The sequence below is a fragment of the Ictalurus furcatus genome, chromosome 10 (genome assembly GCF_023375685.1).
Source record: "Ictalurus furcatus strain D&B chromosome 10, Billie_1.0, whole genome shotgun sequence".
NCBI classification, from domain to species: Eukaryota; Metazoa; Chordata; class Actinopteri; order Siluriformes; family Ictaluridae; genus Ictalurus; species Ictalurus furcatus.
In genome coordinates, this window is record NC_071264.1 from 10,897,697 (window position 1) to 10,910,534 (window position 12,838).

Genomic DNA, 12,838 nt, shown 5'->3' on the forward strand with positions numbered 1-12,838 from the left:
CGTTTCACTAATTCAAAATGCGGTATAAATGTATAATGCAACCGGAAGAGTGATGTTTTCCTAGCGCACTTCCTTCCAGTCCCTCTTGATCGTTCCCCCCTCCATCTTTCCTACAGGCTCAAGGCCCGTGTGGCTGGGAGAAGTTCGGCTGCGAGCTTTGAAGGATGCGACGAAGATGGCGATGAACGGTGGGGAAGAGGATGCGTTATATGAGAGTGCGGACTACTGCGATATCTATAACCTCCAGCATGTACCTTATGGGAACAGCAGCGGGTATTTCTCTCGGATACAAGGTACAGTAGTCTCTAGCGCTCCTTCGTTAATAATGCTCTGCTGCTGCTGCTGCTGCTGCTGCCCTTAAACCGATGATGCACTGCATCATTTAGAGGTGCAGTACTGAAAATGTAAGATTTTCTCAGAAGTTTAAAACAAAAAACAAACAAACAAAAAAACACACACATACACACACTACTGTTATTTTGCATGTCGTGTAAACAAAAATGGCTTTCATTATTACAGCCTACAGTATCTGTAAATGCAGTTGTGGGCTGATGGTTTTTTTTTTATCATCATAGGCTATATCTGTGACTGATGAATGCAGGAATAACATGATGCAGTTCTCCTACTGTGTGCTCTTCTTCTCATGTTTGTACTCTTTGAACTGCACTTTTCCTTCAATAAATCAACTCCAGATTATTCGCTGTCTTCAGTAGTGAACACACTGATTTGTGAATACTAAATTGAGCTCAAGTATAATTGCAATATGTTATTTCGACCATATCGTTCAACTCTACTTTGCAGATCAGGATGAATATTGTAACCATGACAAGTTCATGTTCCTATTGACATCACAATCGTAGTATAATAACATGATCAGGGTTGTTGTTAGTATGGTGGTATAGGGGTTCACAAAGATTCAAGTGGGATGTCTGAATGTACATAATGTATCCAAAGTGCGATATGAAATTTAGAGGGTTTGGGTCCCATGCACAAGATTTGGGCCAAGAATTCCTATCTGAACAATTTTACTCAAAGTTACACTCGCACCAAGTTACATGTAACTGACTCTGCTGCAGACATCATTCCTAATGTGGCAGAATTAGATAAAACTTTCAGTTTTTATTTCCATAGATTTTAGATGTTGTTACACATAGGACTGCAGACTGTTGCAATAATGGTGTTGTCACTGTCATAAATAGATCATACACCTAGATCATGTGGCTTTCCTTGCCTTTTTGAAAGCAGTTCCTCAGGCAATCGGTCACAGCAAAATTTCTGAATGGATGGGATCTGTTTGTGTTGCCATAATACTGGTTGTTGTCCGAAACACAAACTGGAAACAAATATCTTTCAAATGTTCTGTAAGACAAGCTCCAGTGTCAGGTGCGTTCTACCTTTACCTTCTCATGTACTCATGGCCCTTGCATTATAGATGCTTAAGGGTATGGCCTTTCACTGAATTAAAGATTTTTCACCACCTCCCTTATTAGTGTTGTTTCAGCTGTAGTTTTTGTCTGTCGGTAATTTAAAGTAATTTCTGCAACCTGGCTTGCTACAACCTGGAAAAAAATGTAGAGTCTGACCTTGAACCATGCCCGCATACGTCCTCTTTGGGCCTTTTTCTGGGTTTGTATTCTCAGATGACTACGAGAGATCACGTTTGGCCTCCAACATCACAGAGTAGAAGAACAGGAATCACTTCAGCATAGTTCATGTATTGTTCCTTTTAGCAGAAAGCTTAAATCAATACCAGAAATGGTCTTCCAGTGTCTTGGTAATTCAGAATCATATGAGGATTTGGAGTTGACCTAGTCAAGTGTCTTTTTCCTTTACATTTTTAAGTCTTTTGTTATATTTACTCCTGACATCAAGCTCTTTTGGCACTGACACATTCTCTGTCCATTGGACTAGAAGCAAATAGTGCTTTACACTCTGATGCTATTTTAGTCTACTCAATCACTGTTGTCAGGAGTCCATTGGAACTGATACAGTTGATACATGGGACAGCAATAGTGTAGCAGCTGACCCTCCACCCCCACTTTCCCCAAACACACGACTGTATATTTTGTGGAACAGCATGGACTACAACCAAAGACAGAACTATTGCATGAAGCAGGCATGAGTAGCTGTGATCATATCTGAAAGGAGAGATGCAGAAAAGATTCACAGTTGGGTAACTGGAGGGCTGAATATGGAAGCCTAATTGCTCACTTAATTGTCAGGACCGTTGCAGTTCAGTATGCTTTTGTAGGCAAGGCTCATTTTCTGCACTTGGTTGCATTCAGCAGAGTCCAAGACTCTGAGTCTACTATCAAGAGGTGTTTTCATTTTATTACAATAATAATAATAATAATAGTAGTAGTAGTAGTAGTAGTAGTAATAGTAATAAAATAATAATAATAGCTGCAAATTGTCTCAGTCCTGTCTAATTATATCAGAATGCACTAAAACTACTTAAATTTAGAAATGAAGAAAACTAAGAAAGACTAAGAAAAAGTATTCTTATGAAAATGAAACATATATGACGTTTTTTTTTATTATTTGAACACAGTACCTTTCATTTATGTGTTTGCTTAACAACCCATGTCTGACTCCGTTATTATGGTCTTCTACGCATTTGGCAAAATCACAAATCACTAAAATAATAATAGTGCTGTCTGACTAATAGAATTTGACAAACATGTCATTAGTTCATCCTAACTTATAAAAACATGGTGGAGTCTGGAAGTCAGGACAAAATATCATTAAAAGAATGTGAAGGCCAGTAATATTTTTCCTTTGCTGGCACGGTGGTACAGAGGGTAGCTGTGTTGTCTCACAGCTCCAGGGTTCCCAGTTCGATCCTGAGCTAGTGTTACTATCTGTGTGAGTTTCCCATGTTATCCCTGTATCCGTGTTGGCTTCCTCTGTGCTCTCCAGTTTTCACCAACCTCACAAAAACATACCAGAAGGTGGATTGGCTATTCTAAATTGCCCATCAGGTGTGAATGAGTATGTGATACCTTGTGCCTAGTCACCCAAGGATATGCTCCAGATTCACCGCAGCCCTGACCAGGATAAAGCAATGAATGAACAAATGATGGAATTTCTACCTTGAAAAACAGTCTTGACTTGAATATTCCCTTTCAGGTCCAGAATGTGTTCTGAAGCCTCCTCTAAACCTAATGGATCAGCAGCTGCCTCATCCCTTTCAGCATGTATCTCCTGCCCAAACGCTTGGCCCAGCACCTGTTCTGATGCCACCAGACCCTCTCGCATTCTCTCTTTGCAGTCCCCTCTCTGCCAAACCTCCCCTTCACCTCCAGCTGTTCCCAAACCCTGCCGTCACAGCACCCCCTGGCTCTAGCCCCATGCCGCCTGAGAGCGAGTTCCAGGCAACTGGCAGCGATCAGGACATTGCACTAGAGGAGCTGTGTAGACCTCTCTACTGCAAATTGTGCAACGTCACACTCAACTCATCCCAGCAGGCGCAGGCACATTATCAGGTAAAAATCACATACTGATATGGCTGAAATCAATGTGAAATATATAGCAATGTTAAAAAGTCCCTTATTCTTAATTTGTAATCTTCATGTTGTGTTCAATATGGGATTGTTAGGTCTATGCAGGATTTGGCATTGAAATCCACATCCCATAATACTATGTGACTTGCAAACATGGCCGCAGACTCTTAACTCGCATCACACAGGTTGCGTCCAAAATCACGTACTGTGACAGTGCCTACTGCATTCGATTCAGCACCTACTTCTCGGCCGTTGATACAGTACGTACTGATCAGTATAAATGGTAGCATGAATACAATCCAGATGTATTACACGGCGCAGATTCTGACAGCTTTTCCGCGCCCATCCCATTGCAGTATCCACAGTGTCCAGAGGTTCCATACTGCAGATTTGGGGCGGGAGCAGTGGGTGATCTGGATATTTCTCGCCTACCGGTTTCTGAATACTGAGAATTCGGACATACTACTCCTCTGGCGTACTGCTTTTACTACTGTGTAGTAGGGTAGTAGGGATATTCCGACGCAAGTTCACTTGATTACTGATCACAGTCACCTGGACTCAATTACACACTCACACAATATAAGGACTCTTGTTTCCACTCACTAACTACGAAGTGTATGTTCAGTCTGTCTTTACCTGTTGTTACCAAGCCTTACACTCTGTCATATTCTACCCAGTTTATGACCTTGTTTCTTGTTTTCTGGTTCCATGATTGTAGTGATTGCCTTTTTCAAGTTGTTTGCTGTTCACTGCGTATGATTTTTCCTGTCAATTTGGACTTGTTGTTAAGCTTGTCTATTAAAGCTGTCTTACCCTGCACTTGCATATGCATCTGCTGTTGTGACATGGATGACCCACTGACCCAGGTCATCACTTTTGATTTAAAAGCAATACAGTTATATACAACTGTAAAACAGTCATCATCTCTGTTAATAGCAATATAAATAATATTAATGTAAACACACAAAACCCATACTCATGCTAGGGGACCCTCCTGATGGTAGGTGGGAGTGTAAATAAGAGATGAAGTGAATGCAACAAACTAAAATCAGCTTTTTGTTTCATATCTCTATTGCCTATCCTGCTATTTTTCATCACTTTTATTGCACTTTTTTGTTTGAGAACATGATCAAGTTTCATTTTAGGGAAAACATTTTTTTACATGTTATTTTGACCCAAAATGAACAACAAAAGGCCTGATATGAAGGCGAATCAAGTGTTTTTTATTTGATCTTAAGGTGTTTTCAGTACTTTTTTCCCCTTTGAGCTATGTAAGGAATAAAATACTTTGAGACATGTTGTTATAGGAAAATCCTCAGTGATGGGGTGGTGTGTTGCTGATATCCCAAAGTTGATTCTTTTTTTCAGCATATCCCAAAGTGTTTCATTCCTCTTATATCACAGCATTTTTTTTTCAGCAACAACATATTTCATTAATAAAAGAATAACACTTAAAAAAACAGCTGACAATTACATTTAATGTTGTGGAACACCCACCAAAGAAGTTACTGCTTAAATTATAGCAGCTATAAATAGTAATTTTCTCATCAGATTTGAGAATTCAACAGCGCTGTGGTGTAAGAAACTAGTAACAAAACTGATACTATGTGGACTACATTCTTCATGACAGATGCTTTTGTTTTGGTGCAGGGAAAAAATCACAGCAAGAAGCTGAGGAATTTTTATGCTGGCAGTCAACAACCACCTCCTATACGAATACCTGAGGAAGTAGAGCCAGTTTCACAGCAGTCCCTCTCCACGCCACCTACAGAGATTGGCACTGCAGTAGGCAAACCGGTAAACATCCACCCACATATATCCTTTTCCCCCTGCATATTCAACACTAACACCTGCTTTTCATTCATTTAGCAGAGCCCTCTACAGTTCTGAGTATATAATAACACACAACTGTTGTATAAGTCATTAAATAAAAATATATATACACACACACACACACACACACACACACACACACACACACACACATATATATATATTAGCCCCGTAACATTAACATTAAAACTACCTACCTAATATTGTGTAGGTCCCCCTTGTGCCACCAAAACAGTTCTTTACGTTCGAAGCATAGACTCGGCAAGACCTCTGAAGGTGTGCTGTGGTATCTGGCACCAAGACGTTAGTAGCAGATCATTTAAGTCCTGTAAGTTGTAAGGTGCAACCTCCATGGATCAGACTTCTTTGTCCAGCACATCCCACAGATGCTCGATCAGATTGAGATCTGGGGAATTTGGAGGCCAAATCAACACCTTGAACTCTTTTTCATGTTACTCAAACCATTCCTGAACAATTTCTGCAGTGTGGCAGGGCGCATTATCCTGCTGAAAGGTGGTAGGTGTCAAAGTAACGTCCACATGAATGCCAGGACCCAAGAGTTCTCAGAAGATTACCCAGAGCATCACACTGCCTTTGCCAGCATGCCCTCTTCCCACAGTGCTTTCTGGTTCTGATTCTCACATGCCCATTGTAAGTGCTTTTGGTGGTGGCTACGCAGTCCCATACACAGCAAGCTGCAATGTGCTGTGTGTTCTGACACCTTTCATATATATATATATATATATATATATAAAAATATATATATACATACATACATACATATATACACACAGTGCCCTCCAATAATATTGGCACCCTTGGTAAATATGAGCAAAGAAGGATGTGAAAAATTGTGTTTATTGTTTAACCATTTGATACGTTGTTAAGAAAATTCACTAAAATACTCTGCTCTCATGGATATCAAACAATTGCCGGTTTATCAAAACAATATCTTTGTTAATATATTCGTGAACATTTATTGGCACCCATATGAATTCCTATGAGAAAAATATGTTTGAAGTATAATCCCATTGATATTTTACATTTATTTTTAGTACATCTGGGTGACTAGGAACAGGAAATTGCTCAACCATGACTTCCTGGGTAAGACCAAGGAATATAGCTGTGATGTGTGGCAAAAGGTTGTTGAGCTTCAGAAAATGGGAAGTGGTTATAAGAAATAGCACAGGCATTGAAAATGCCCATTTCCACCATCAGGACAATAATTAATAAGTTCCAGTCAACTGGAAATGTTATGAAGCAACCTGGAACAGGACGTGTGTCTATATTGTCTCAATGCACTGTGAAGAGAATGGTTCGAGTAGGCAAAAAGTCTCCAAGGATCACAACTGGAGAATTGCAGAAGTTAGTTAGTCTTGAGGTCAGAAAGTCTCCAAAACTACAATCCGGAGTCACCTACATCTCCACAAGTTGTTTGGAAGGGTTTCAAGAAAAAATCCTCTACTCTCATCCAAAAACAAACTCAAGCATCTTCAGTTTGCCAGACACTACTGGAACTTCAAATGGGATCAGGTTCAATGGGCAGATGAAACCAAAATAGAGCTTTTTGGCAATAAACACCAGAGGTGGTTTTGGCGCACACAGAGAGGTAGCCATAAGGAAAAGTACCTCATGCCCACGGTTAAATATGGTAGTGGCTCTTTAATGTTTTGGGGCTGTTTTTCTGCCAGAGGACCTGGACATTTTGTTAGGATACATGGCATTATGGACTCTATCAAATATAACGATCCAAAAAATACATTAAAAATCAAAACAAAAATGGTTTACTGACCACAAAATCATTGTCCTGCCGTGGCCGTCCCAGTCCACTGACTTGAAACCCATCTCAAACTTGTGGGGTGAACTGAAGAGGAGAGCACCAGCGTGGACCTCGAAATTTGAAGGATCTGGAGAAATTCTGTATAGAGGAATAGTCTCAGATCCCTTGCCATGTATTCTCCAACGCCATCAGGCATTATAGGAGAAGACTCAGAGCTGTTATCTTGGCAAAGGGAGGTAGCACAAAGTATTGATTAAAAGGGTGCCAAAAATGATTGCATACCTATATTTAACAATATTTCATTTTGGATAAACCTGTGTTTTGTTTGCAATTTTTTGATATCCATGAGAGCAAAGTAATTGTGAATATTTTTTAACAAAAGATTAAAAGGTTAACAATAACGACAAATTTTCACAGACTTCTTTGCTCATATTTACCAAGGGTGCCAGTATTAGTGGAGGGCACTATGTGTGTGTGTGCGCGCGCGCACGCGCGTGTGTGTGTGTGTGTGTGCGTATATATATATATATATATATATATATATATATATATATATATATATATATATATATATATATATAAAATAAAAAAAAATTCGATTTGAAATATACTGCATTCTGTACACTCAGATGGAAAATAGGCACAGTTTTAATTGCACATTGATCATGTGGTGTCACTCTGTAAGCCTTTGTTCAGTGAAACCAGCACGATAGTAATCAGAGCCAATCTCGCGTTGCTTCTCCCCCACAGCAGGCGTCCTTTATCGGCCCCAGCAGGGTCATCCTGGCCACAGAGAATGACTACTGCAAGCTGTGTGATGCCTCCTTCAGCTCCCCCGCTGTAGCCCATGCTCATTACCAGGGCAAGAACCATGCCAAACGTGTACGGCTTGTCGAGGCCCAGCACAACGCCAGCTCCTTGTGAGTCAATATGCCATTAAACATAAAAAGAAAAAAACAGTAAGCATTAAGAATGACCCAGTGATGCTGTTCTTAGTTTGGGACCAAGTTTTAAACAATTCCACTACTGTGTTAAGTTGAAGATTCAGAGGAGGCTACAATTTGTTGTGGTTAAGATGTCTATTTAAATACTAATAATAATAATAAGAAGAAGAATAAATGAACTATAATTATTATTTTATCTAGCACCTTTATGACGTTTAATTTGGAATGAAAATTGAGTTACAGCTCCATGGCACCTGGTTTGACCCTGAACACGGGTTTATGTGGAATTTCACACCCAACACTCATAAAGCATGCTATTAGGATTGGCTACACTAAATTGCTCCAAGGCATGAATGAGTGTGTGAAAGTGCATATGGTATGTTGGACTGACGTCCCATTCGGAGTGTACTCCTACCTCACTGACCGGATCAAATTCAGTTACTGAACATTGAAAATGTAATATGATCAAATTCTGAATTAGCCCAGAAGGGCATTTTTAGCACAAGCCCATTGTACTGTAGTGACACTGAAGTGAAAGATAAAGTTTATACCTATACGATTTGCATAGCAGATGCTTGTTTTCCATTTGGCTTTATCTTCTGCCTGGTTTTGTCTTGATAACTGGGGAGCTTGTGGAAATGTCTGAGAGGTTAGAGTGGGATAAGTCTGATAACTAGCACAGGACACTGCGTCCTGCTGTTCTGTTGAACATTTGATTAGCCCAGTGAGCCTAGACTAGCTTGGTTGTTGCCATTGGTATGGGGTTAAAAAATAATCATGTATTCTTTTCACATTTAAACAGTCAAAAGTCAGTTACTTTAGTTTAGTTTAGTGTATTGCCATGGTCCTTATGAGCAAGCTCACTTCATGAAACCTCATAATGTTAGCTCATGTGTTATGCCCACAATTTTTATTGAGAATTATGTATTATTTTTGCAGGGATGCAGCAGACCTCACACAGAGGCGTTCCAGGAAAGAAGGGAATGAGTACAAACTAAAGAACCGCAGGACCCACATGAACACTGCTATTCCAGGTACATTCAAGGGCACAGGGGCTTCACCTGTTAAAATATAATATATAACAATATTTGAAATGTAGCAATTTCTGTCGGTGCTTCTACCAATATATGATGTGTATGATAGATATGTCCAGCATGTTACAGCAATGCGCTTCAGTAATAAAAATAAAAAGGACCACACACTCAGAAGCATTTTGATTGCTCAGAACTACCATCCAAGGTTTCCTGTGAAATCGTTTGTACTACTATGTCAGTGGTTAAACTTCTAAACTCAGTAATATAATACATACATCTTGAATTTATTGTGATTATATTTTGTATTCCTCAAAAATCTTATATATACACTATTTATATAATTTAAATAAATAAGCTAATGTGGCTGCTTTAGATAGCAGTCCATTTGTGACCATCACATGTCACATGCTTTCACTGATGCATGAAGATTGGATTTAGTTTCTGGCCTGTGGTCAAGGCAGTGACATTAAATGCTACATTTCTGAGCTGTGTTTTGGCAGCCGTATCTTTTTCAGCAGCTGGCTGCAGAGTTCAGTGATAGCTGGCTGTCCTGTGGGTACCCTGCTATACTCACTAAACACAGTGCCAGGCCTTTGGTGTTTGCAAACCGATCTTTCAGCTCACGTCAGTCTGCCCTTTAGAGTGTCGCCCACATGGTGGCAGGTCCCAATCATACGCACTTGCCCTCACTGACCCTTCCAAATACACTGTCCTCTCCCATACACACACATACACATTTGCAGAATCCACATTGCACTCGGATGAATCACATGACACAGGGTGCTTTGGGTTAGTAATATTTTGAAAATACTGTTCCAAAAATAGTGAGGCATAAATTCCATCTTAAAATAGTGTGGTTTAGTCCCTCACCCCATTGTATATAACTCTCATCTGCAGTGGTATTAATTGCTGTAGTTTATCTAGTCAGGCTATGGTTAAAGAATGCATGATTGCTTATTGACTATGTTTACACGGACAGCCGTAATCTAATTATTGAATTTACTCAGAGTAAGATAATAATGTGATTAAGGTGTTTACATGAGTCGCTTTTAGAATACTCCTTTCATGTACCCGTTTTACACGTTATAGAACATAATTAGGTTAACGGCACACGTCATTATGTCACCGCGCTACGCCGTCCGATGTCCCTCCAGAATTTCACGTATCAACATACAGTTCGTCTTCGTTATGGTACCGTATACAGTTTTGGGTGTTTTTATTTAATTTTTTTACGAACGCTTTAAATGCAGTTAATTATTTGTCATGCTGTACGTGCTAATAGACAACTGCTTGAAGCCGTGGGCTGTGTCCCAAACCGCATACTTACCGTCTATATAGTAGCCGAGATAAATGTATTTTTCCCCACTACAGGCCTATAGTAGGCAAGTATGCAGTGTGGGACACAGCTGAACTCTCTTGTTCGCCGTAAAATGTTGAGCACTGCCGTGTGTGATCGTGTCTTGTCGCAAAATGCGGTGAAAACTCTCACACGACGTTAATAATGTGATTAAGGTGTTTACATGTCTGTAATACACGTTGATAATGCGACTAAAACAGGAATACTCCACATGTCTTAATTCGATTAGTGTTTACTTCATGTTGTCCATGTAAACGCACTGACTAAAGAAGCAGTACTTGCTTTTAGAAATACACTATATGTCCAAAAGTATGTGGATTCCTGACCATCACACCCATATATGGACCTTCCCCAGACTGTCGCCACAAAGTTGGAAGAAAACAGTTGTTGTCTAGATTGTCTTTGTATGTTGTAGATTTATGATTCCCCTTCACTGGAACTAAAACCTGTTTGGGGCCCAAACCGATTCCAGCATGACAATACCCCTTTGCACATAACAAGGTCCATAAAGACATGATGTGCCAAGGTTGCAGTAGAAGAACTTGAGTGTGTTGTAAAGAACCCTGACCTCAACCCCACTGAACACCTTTGGAATGAACTGGAATGCCGACTGCACCCCATGCCTCCTCACCCAACATCGGTGCCTGACTTCACTAATGCTCTTGTGGCTTAATAGTCAAATCCCCACAGCCACACTCTAAAATCTAGTGGAAAACCTTCCCAGAAGAGTGGAGGTTATTATTAACAACAAAGGGAGACTAAATCTGAAATTGGATCTTCAACAAGCACATGGGTTGATGATCAGGTATCCACAAACGTTTGACCATGTCGTGTCATTTTTACAAAGTAGTAAAATTATCTAGATTTGGTGAACAGAAGGTGTTCTTTTTCCTTTCCAGTGCCACCCTGGGCTTGCTGACTGGTTTTAGGGTGCTGGTGTCTATAAAGATGCTTTGAGAGAACTATAAAATGCAATTATTGTAATGATGTAATGATTGATCATGTTTCCACCCACAGAACTCCTGTTCACTGGATGTTTTTTGTTTTTCCACACCATTCTGTGTAAACTCTAGAGACTGGAGCTCAGCAGTTTCTGAAATACTCAAACCAGCCTGTATGGCACCTTCAACCATGCCAAGCCATTGAGATCAAATTTTTCCATATTCAAATGTTTGATGTAGACATTAGCTGCATAAATGAGCACATGTATAGGTGGATGATGAGAGTATATACTCGTCTTGTTCTCCAAGTATCTTGACCTTATAAATTTTCTTGGATGTCAGTTTCAGGGCCGTATTACAACCCACGGCCAAGGCAGAGAATCCCACGTGACTTGGCCATGTGTGTGACGCCAAGCGGGCAGTTCTATTGCTCCATGTGCGACTCGGGTGCGAGCGACGAGGCTGACTTCCGACTGCACCTGGAGAGCAAACAGCACAAGAGTAAAGTGTCTGAGCAGCGCTACCGCAGCGAAATGGAGAATCTAGGCTACACCTAGGAGGCTGTCCAAGAGAAAAAGAAAACCGGAATCGTCCATGTAATTCTCCAAGTGCCCCTATTGGCTTTGTTACAGAAAAGTTAACCCGAGAACCAGTCTTACATACTTTGCATGGAATGTTTTAATTCAGTGATATTGGAATGAAAAGAAAACTACCTCTTGCAGAATTACAAGTCATTTTTATGTCAGATTGTGCAGCTTTGGATACATTTATGGGAGCACCCTGTTTTATGGTACTTGAGAAACTGGTCCCTGAGAGGAATGTTTTTTCCTCCCATGCTGGGATGATGGAGAAAGATGGCAGCTTTGGCAAAGGTCATCAGGATCATAATGACTTCTATCAGTATTACAGTTCTAGTACTGGATCAGCTTATGTGGAACTTCCAATACAAGTGGGCCTCTGCAGGTTCTGGTTGAGTTTCTTTTATATTTATGATCCAGTCTCTTCTTTCTAATGTACATATTGTTTATTGTGCAATGAATGCCTCAAAAAGGAAAGGGATCAATCAAAAAAAGTCAGAGGCAAACCTCCATGCTACAGACAGCCTTGGGTTCACTGTGTTATTACAGGAGTACGCCGAGTGTAGAGACCCAGACTGCCATCAGAAGGTTAGTGTCACAACTGGGTTCATGTTAGCTTCTTCAGAACCTGCTGAATGTACTGTGACCGCGATGACAATAACTTTCCTTGCTGGATTTGCACAAGTGTCTCTAGATTTACTCTAAAAAGTATTTACATATTTATTTATGTATTACAAATTTTAAGTATTTAAGTATTTACAGCCACAAAGAGTGTATATTATTGTGTTTGGTTTATCTTGTGGCAAAACTAGTGCAGATAATGTTTCAGTATAGCAGCCATGCACATCATGGTTCCCCCTTAGCTACA

The 12,838-nt window shown here is 40.1% G+C and overlaps 1 protein-coding gene across 1 annotated transcript; it reads left to right on the forward strand.

Annotated features, from left to right (window-relative positions):
- The first annotated feature begins 4 nt into the window (after positions 1 to 4).
- On the forward strand, positions 5 to 12,838 carry zmat3 (zinc finger, matrin-type 3). The gene is made up of 6 exons (XM_053634474.1): positions 5 to 293; positions 3,130 to 3,485; positions 5,154 to 5,300; positions 7,867 to 8,036; positions 9,000 to 9,094; positions 11,735 to 12,838. Exons 1-6 carry the CDS (start codon positions 176 to 178, stop codon positions 11,947 to 11,949), a joined length of 1,101 nt encoding a protein of 366 aa, XP_053490449.1. The 5' UTR covers positions 5 to 175; the 3' UTR covers positions 11,950 to 12,838.